The sequence below is a fragment of the Ammodytes marinus genome (assembly GCF_949987685.1).
Source record: "Ammodytes marinus genome assembly, chromosome: 19".
NCBI classification, from domain to species: domain Eukaryota; kingdom Metazoa; phylum Chordata; class Actinopteri; order Uranoscopiformes; family Ammodytidae; genus Ammodytes; species Ammodytes marinus.
The window spans coordinates 24046520-24055288 of NC_137223.1; the positions used below are offsets into that span (position 1 = coordinate 24046520).

Sequence of the window (8769 nt, forward strand, 5' to 3'; positions counted from 1 at the left end):
AACCCCCCCAGAGCTCACATGATTGGGAGAGGAGCTGGCTGTCATTGTGTTGGCTGACAGTGCACTTGTGACTTCAGTTTAGGCTCTAATTATTGTTTTTTAAAGCTTATTTTATAACCGGGTCGAAAACGACCCAAACACCACAAGTGTTATAATCTCCACCACAGCATTTTATAATTAAGTTAAAAAGAAAAAAAAATATTTTGTTGAAATAGAGGTTCGTGACAAAGTCAGAAAGGCTTGATGCAATAAACAAAACCTATGTGGTTCTTTTATGCATTTGAAATCCAAAACGGGTCGGTGGCGACCCTAACACGAGAGGAAGGTTAAGCTGTATCTGACATGAGCTGCGCCTGTATGAAGTGCACACTGACCAGATGGGGTAAGCGATTCTGTTTGTTGACCAATCATAGTTTGTGTTTTGGCTGTTTGTACACACTTGATTTTTTAGCGCACACAGTACAGACAGGTAGCTGATTGTGAAGAGATATTCACTGATTTGACATACATTATGCTGAATACCATTTCAAGCAGACATACAATGTTGGACTATTGTGCCAATAGTGAACAAACTAGGCCTCTCACAAAAAGGGCTTTTTAGAGCAACAATTCTTGACATTTTTCAACATGCACTTGTAAGATTTCTGCCCTTAATTGCCTCATCTGGATTGGTGCAATATGAGTCAATGTTAACACAACACACTTAAAGGGCCGTACACACAGGCAGGGGATGGCAGCAGACGAGACAGTTCCTCATTTCATCTTTGCAGTCGTCTATTCCTAAGAACTGAAGGGGAAGGGTTTGAGTGTGAATGTGGTGACAACAGCAGCAGAGATCTGGAGGTTTGAGCCTCTAAAGATGATCAGATGAAACACACAAGACTCACAGGAACAGCCGGTCAACACTTCATTAGGACATTAGACAAAATGGCGCTCATGAAATTATGTTAAAAACAACTTTAACCTCTAGAAAACTAAACTGTCATACACAGCGGCGTAAGACCGTTAAGCAGCGGCGAATCGACCATAGAGGGCGATAGGGCGACGCCCTCCTCGAGCCATACCAGCAAAAAACAAAAATATAATAATGATAATAACAATGATTTTTTTTTTTGTATTTATAATCATGATTTATGATTTCAATACAGTTTTTACCTGCATCTAAGTCTGAATATCATTGTACAATCAGCGTCTGTGTTCTGTACCGTCACTCTGGGGTTTTGGGCAGTGGTGGGTAAGTGGGCAAATTTACAAAATCGGTGAGGGATTAAATACTTATTTCCTCCACTGTATCTATCTATCTATCTAAGTTAAGTTAAGTTATCTTTATTTGTCAGTTGTACACGAGGATAGATCTATCTATCTATCTATCTATCTATCTATCCGTCTGTCCGTCCGTCCATCTATCTGTTAGGGTGCAATATCAGGAGACAATCCGTTTGTCCATATACAACACTGCAGTTAGGTAATATTTCATAAGACCAAAACCGACAACATTAACTTGTAATAAAGACACAGGCGAGGTAAAGTAGGGGTAACCAATATTTTATTAGAATTTTTTAATTTAGATATGAAAGGCTTTATAAAAAGTTTTTCTCTTCTTCCAGATTGTTACATGGAGGTTTGACGAGTCAATTCTCAAAGCTGGAATGAAATATATTTTTTTAAAACACTGCAATAAAAACGGGAGCTTTCCGCGAGAGTAATACAATTTTTTCCATTTTACATGACGTCACAGAAGTCAACACACGAGATTCAACAGCTGCCTGCGTTCAAAGAAACCGATTTAAAAAATAAAACAAAAAAACACACCTGTATATACGTACTGAAAATCAATTCAACACACTGTACTCATCCTGATATACACTTACATGCTTTAAAGTAAGTCGGAACATTTTTTTAAAGGCCTAATACTTCACCAGTGGGAATATGAAGGTGTATTGATTGTGACATCACAACAGGGCAAACTGCAGGGTTAGACAGCGAGACCATAAAACACTCTTTCTGCCTTTTTCTCAGGCTAGGCTGAACCGATTTCTAAAATGTTTGCACATTTATACTACATAGGATCTAAGAGATCAACAATACACCTTCATATTCCCACTAGTGAAGTAGGTCTTTAAGTAGAAAGTAAAAACAAGTTCCCTTAAAGAAAAAAAATAAAGAAAATGAATAAACAGATTTTCTTTTTTTTTATATATATCCACATGAAGCCGTACCACCTTTTTTTAAAACTGTCCCGTTGGGTAAAAATCTGACCCCCCCCCCCCCCTCTCTCTCTCTGTGATCAACCTGTATTGTATTTTAATACAGCCGTCCCAACTCACTGTATATGTTCATCTTTTTCCCCATTGTACATATAAAAATGCTTAATATGATTTTAAAACTGAGGCTTCAACTTAAAATATTTTCAATATTACAGCTCTGGAAAAAATTAAGAGACCACTCCAAATGTTCAGTGTCTCTCGTTTGAGTATCTATAGGCATATGTTTCAGTAGAATGAACATTTTGGTTTCATAATATAAACTACTGACAACATTTCTACCAAATTCCCATACATTTGTTTTTGTCATTAAGAGCATTTTCAATAAGTAATGTAGAGATGAACATTTAAGAAAAATCTCTTAATTTTTTTTCCGGGAGCTGTGGATCAATCTACTCATTCATATCGTTCTATAAAATGTCAGAAAATCGTTTAGGCTGTGTCTTACATTAGACCCTAAAGTGACATCACGAAATGTCACGTTTTATTTTCAGACAAACACAAATTCTGTTAACGATGATATAAAAAAAAAACAGACAGAAAATAAAGAACAAAAAGCATCAAATCCTCACATTCTAGAATCCGTCTGTTTCTCGTGGGACAATGATTCAAACGATTATCGGAAGAGTTACAAACTCTAATCGCAATGTAGAAATTTTAAAATTAGGAAAACTCTCTCTCTCTCACTCACACACACACACACACACACACACACACACACACACACACACACACACACACACACACACACACACACACACACACACACACACACACACACACACACACACACACACACACACACACACACACACACACACACACACACACACACACACACACACACACACACACACACACACACACACAGTCTCGATCTCTCCACAATTTATAGGGCACTGTCTTCACCAGATTTGTGAGTTGCCAACATTTGAGCTAACTAATTATCTTTTTTTTGTTGATAACTTATCATTCATATGCAATGAAAATGCGTCTATCATATGTTTACAAAACCTAAAAATGTTGAGTTCTACAAACTAAGAATTTCAAACAATAACAGTTGTGCCAAGTCATTTTCTGTCATACAGATCAACAAAACCAAGTCTTTTTGAACAAAATATAATAAGTTAGCACAACGTTTACTCTTTGGAAGTCTTACTTTGTGTTATTCAGAACTCAGGAATTACATTACATAGATAAGTTATCACAACAAAACATTATTAGTTTCATTGGGCAGTTTTCTTTCGAACGCAAGAGTTTTATTTGGCCTAAAAACTCAAAAATCTCGTGCAGAGTCGCCTTAAAAATTTAAATTTTCCTAATTTTGTTTGTCTAATTTACAGTGTGACATTCCGACAGTAAAAACGGCAAAGTGACGACTGTATTGATTATCGCATAAAATTACTGATCACAGAGAAGAAGTTAGAAATGGCAAAATACCGTCATCTTCCATTTTCCTGAAACAAACAAGCTGACATTTTTAACGCTGCACCCAATCTGGATACCGTTCTGGAAAAAGCTTTTTGTTTTTCGTCGCGTAGAGAGAGAAAAACAAAATGCAGTATTACATTTTCTACTGGCTTAATGTGAACGTACTCCGAGTCAGTGCAATGCAGGTAAAAACAGACAGAAAAAAAAAGCACAATTCTGGATGCTGAAATACTGGCCTTCTACAGCAGCTGGTTGTGAGAATTTTTCCACATTCAGTTCAGCCACGGTCCCTGATTCGACTCATGAGCTCTTTCTCCAAACGGTTGGACCGTTCTTTTCGGGACAAGTTTGAACGTCAATTCTGATTTTCACCAACCACTTTGGAAAGGAAAACCGTTTGGAATCTGGAAGTCCTTTTTTAAAAAGGTGGGTGTTGTTGGAATCCAGCTTTTGTTTAGAACAAAAAAAAAAAAAGTTTTTTTCCAGACCCTTTTTTCACGTCGAAGTTTTCAGTGCAAATCAGTTAGAAAAGTCTTTTTCTCTTTTATCCACTGTCTGTCTGTCTGTCTGTCTGTCTGTCTGTCTGTCTGTCTGTCTGTCTGTCTGTCACACTGAAGGAGCCTGTCACAAAGTGCTTCAGTTTCGCAAAGGGGACTCCCATTTTTTTTTTTACATTTTTTTATAAATGTTTTTTGTAGAAAAAAAAACCCCTCAGTAACAAAACTAGATTCTCAGTTAAAACAACAAGGAAAAATATACACAAATATATGTTTACGATATAATCTGTACATTAACACAAGCGCTCGTTAAAAAGTCAATCTTGCCTTTTTCAAAGGGGTTCACAGAGAAAGTGCTGTCGTCACTTTAATATGATGTAAACAAGAGAGACGCGTTGTGATGCTGCTTATTAGAGACCAACTCAACGTCTGAGTAAAAACACCATCTCTCTTTCATTCACAAAAACATGGTATTTCTCTCTTTCGTCTGCCGTGAAGAAGACAGAAAGTATGTTAGACACACCTGTCGTTCACAGCATGTTGGTCAGATCGGCAGCAGCAAAAACAGCGTCTCCAAAATGTTCACAAACGCAGGCAGCGCGTTGAAATATGGCAAATTGTATTACAGTTAAGAAAAACTCCCGTCGTAGTATTGCAGTGTGTTAAAAAAAGGTGGAGTCAGTGATTCTGGAGCATGCTTGTCGTCAACATCACTTTGTCAAAATCAGTGAATATCTCCTCACGATCTGTCTGTACTGTGTGTGCACTGAAAAAAATAATCCAGTGATAATACACCGCCTAAACTGGCATGCTGCCCTCTTTTGTTGAGGAGATATTCATTTATTTCAACAAAAGAAAAAGCGATTTTGACAACAAGCGTTCTCCAGAAATCGCTGGCTCGCTCCACCTTCAATAGACCAAAACATAATTCACCTCAAATTTTTTTTTTTTTTTCCAATTGTTGGAAAATTCCGTGTCGTTCGGTCAAGCTATCATCTCTTAACTAAAACCGACCCTTGTGCTTTGTATCATGACGTATCCTGGACCTTCAGCAGCGATTTCAAATGAACGCTCATCTGCTCGCGGCTCTGGTTGCTGCGTTTGGGCTCGTCCTCCCCGACCCAGTGGCTGGGCGGTTTGGGTAGAACGCTGGGTGAAGGCGGCTCGCTGAACTTGGCTCCGGCGTAGACTTTCTCCCCGTCTTTCAGCTCGTCTGTGGGCAGCGGCATCGCGTTCAGGATGGTCAGGTTGTTGGAGGCGTGGAGGGGTTTTTTCTTCTGGTGGTGGGGGGGTGAGGGCTTGTTATTCGGGCTGCCGATCTCCCTCTTCTTGGCGGGGTGAGGAGGTCCGGCGACGTGGGTCTGGGTGGAGCTCTTGTGCGTCCGCGTGATGATTATTTGGTCGTGGTGTTTGGGGAGCGAGCGGGAGGAGGGCTGGACACCGGGCTGCATGGCCCCGCGGTCCAGTTTACCACCTTTGGCTTTCAGCAGCTAAGAAAGAGAAAACAAACGTCTTATTAGTCTTATTTTATTCTTTTTCCAGAAACTTCTGTAATTCTCTAAGAACTTTTTATTATAATAAACGCCTTTATTATTATTACTATTCTTCATACTACTATGTTCAAGGCTGTACATGGGATGGGAGATGTGCTTTTTTTTTTAATACATATTTTTATTAGAACTTCTGGTTTTATCTACGAGCTTTTTATTATGGTGATTGTTACTGACAGATTAAAACGAATGTGAGTTGAATTTGTTTGTTGGACTGCTGTTGATTTATGTTATTTTCTACCTCGTACTGCTGTTTCATACACACACACACACACACACACACACACACACACACACACACACACACACACACACACACACACACACACACACACACACACACACACACACACACACACACACACACACACACACTGAAAAAACTAACACACAAACAAAAGACAAAATAAAACAAACAACTTACATGGCGTACTCTACTTTACAGGTTCTAAGGACATTGTTTAAACTATAGGCAAATGTTAAGAAGAAAATAAAAAGTTAAGGAGGTGTCATGAATGTCCCTTCAGCGCTGCTATATAGTCCAGGAAAGGCTGCCATATCTGTTAAAACTTCTGCTTTCCCTGAAATCTCATAAAGAATTTTCTCCATATATAAAGTACTGGAGAGCTCTTGTGCTTTAATGTTTGAGTGTATATTTATTATATAAACCTGTAAATAAATGATACTAAAAATTAAGAGACAATTCTTTAATGCTATATGATAAATCACGATGAACATTTCATTTCCAAGATTTCACACAGTAGACACTAGACTAGACAGAGCCACTGACTATGTGTGTGTAACAATCTGGCCGCAATATATCACAACAACCACACACACGCGCGCACACGCACGCACACACCATTTTACACTACGTATTGCACCTGTTATTGTTATTTCACAGTCAAGGCAGAAAGAGGAAGACAGACTGGTTCACCACGTTTTCGATTCCTGAGAAAGATTAGTAACTGCGTCATAGTAACTGCGTCATTTCAAATCACCTCTGGCACTACAAAGGCCAAGTTAAGCAATCATATGTATCTTAAGGTGGGGCAGCTATTAAGAAATAAAAGAACAGGGTGCTCCGGTGGTGTAGTGGATAGAGCGTGTACCATATTGGCTCAGGCCTTCGTTGCAGTGGTCGCAGGTTCAAATCCGACCCGTGGACCTTTACTGCAGGTCATCCCCCCCCCCCCCTTTTCTCTCTGTCTCCCCATTTCAACTCAGAACTGTCTAATAAAGCTTGAAAATGCCAAAAAATAATAATCTTAAAAAAACAATACATTATTTTGTTTGTTACTAAACACACTTAATGTGTTGCTTGACTTGGGTCAGTACATTACAGATTTAAGTTCAGACCTGTTTTTCTTAGACAAGTTGTTTTCATGTATATTATCATAAACATCTAATAAAGGACCTACTTTTAACAAAAGTGAGCTATTAAAATACTAGGCTTTTTCAAGTATAGAGTTTTGTTTTTTTATACATTTTGGAGGGATGTAAATGATTGTCAATTATCAAAATTGTCAAACTACTAAAAAATATCGGGAAATGATTGTTTTTCAATATAACACACTCCTAATAATAACAATATAAAAACAGCTTTTTATCATTGCTGGTCTCATTTGCTGTTACACGTCATTAATGATCATCAGAGGAAACATTTGACTATTTTAGAAATATTTAAAAGTTCCTCGTAGTTTATTTGTTTGACATAACGGCAGAATGGTTAATGTAGGTTTTTAAATGTTTAATGTACGTTTATATTTTTCGATATGGAAACCCCGTTAAAAGTTGCTGCGCTTGTGGATACAACTAATGGGGATCCTAGTAACAATAACAATAACCAGAATAGATAAGAATTAATATTGACCATTGGACAAGCTTCAATTTACATTTTAAAATAATAAGTGAATAATAAATAAATCGCAGTTAGATAAATTAGGATTCAAATAGGAGGAATAAGCGATGTGAAGGGCTTACATTCTATGTTTGCCTATGGACCGCAAACATGTCTACATCCGCCCCCGTTAACACCAACCATAACCCGGGGGAACATTACCTCTTTCTTCGCCCCTTGTTTGAGGTGATGGAGGGTGATTGCGGCCTGTGTACCGGGCTCGCTACCAGCGGAGGCGGCCAGGGAGGTGTTGTTGTTGTGGTCGGACAGGCGGGTGTTGGGACTACTTCTCGGGGGTTTGTGATGCGGCAAACAGCGCAGCTTTCTCCCTCCTTTCTTCAGTAGCGTCTGCCTTGTCGCCTTGTTGTTCAACCCATCGCTACCGATTGCAGTCACCGATAATACGGAAGCTGGGTTGTTGTTTTCGACGTTGGCTTCATCGCCGTGAGCCGTTGATCCGTGCAACATTTCTCCGTCGAACTGGCGGAAACATAAAAAAGCCTGGGAAACAAATTTCCTACGCGGCTAGTTGGGTTTAGCTAACAACGTCACAAGCTAATATTAGCTAACAGTTAGCTTCGTTTAGTCTTATTATCCAAGTTTCTCTCGCGCAGAAAACAGTGAACACAACGAATATAACGTTATGTGTTCGTCTCAGAAGTTTTCCCGAGGGTAAACTTGTCTGGTTTCGATTATTTCTGCTAAAAAACACCAAACAAAACAACGGACGTCCTTTATCCCGAGATGGCGTCGATGCGAGTGGAAGAAGCTTCAACAACACTAATGTTAAGTTCACCACAATAAAACACATGACACCCGGCAGTGTGTTTCAAAATAAAACTCGTGCCTGGTTCTGCTTGCACCTGGTACACAATCAGTGTTGGGGAGAGTGAAGTGAACTTGTATAGTAGGTCCATGGAAGTGAGCAGTGCTGGTAGTAGCCTGGTTCATCTACATTCATATTTGCATAGTGATTCAAATTGACTAGATTACTTTTTGTGTGTGCCATATTTGGTGTTGTTCACTACCCATAAACTACATTCATTGTTGGCCTTAAATAGCAACGATTTCATATTGATTTAAATGTGATCATTGCTTCTCTAATTGACGAGCTCCTGAAAGTAGAA

At 38.9% G+C, this 8769-nt stretch overlaps 1 protein-coding gene across 1 annotated transcript; it reads right to left on the bottom strand.

Annotated features, from left to right (window-relative positions):
* Nucleotides 1-1529: 1529 nt before the first annotated feature.
* On the bottom strand, nt 1530-8389 carry LOC307265980 (uncharacterized protein). Its single transcript, XM_080047842.1, has 2 exons — nt 7805-8389; nt 1530-5682 (listed from the first exon to the last, which is right to left on the bottom strand). The coding sequence occupies exons 1-2, from the start codon at nt 8108-8110 to the stop codon at nt 5221-5223; spliced, it is 768 nt and encodes a 255-aa protein (XP_079903968.1). The 5' UTR covers nt 8111-8389; the 3' UTR covers nt 1530-5220.
* Between the last annotated feature and the right edge of the window lie 380 nt (nt 8390-8769).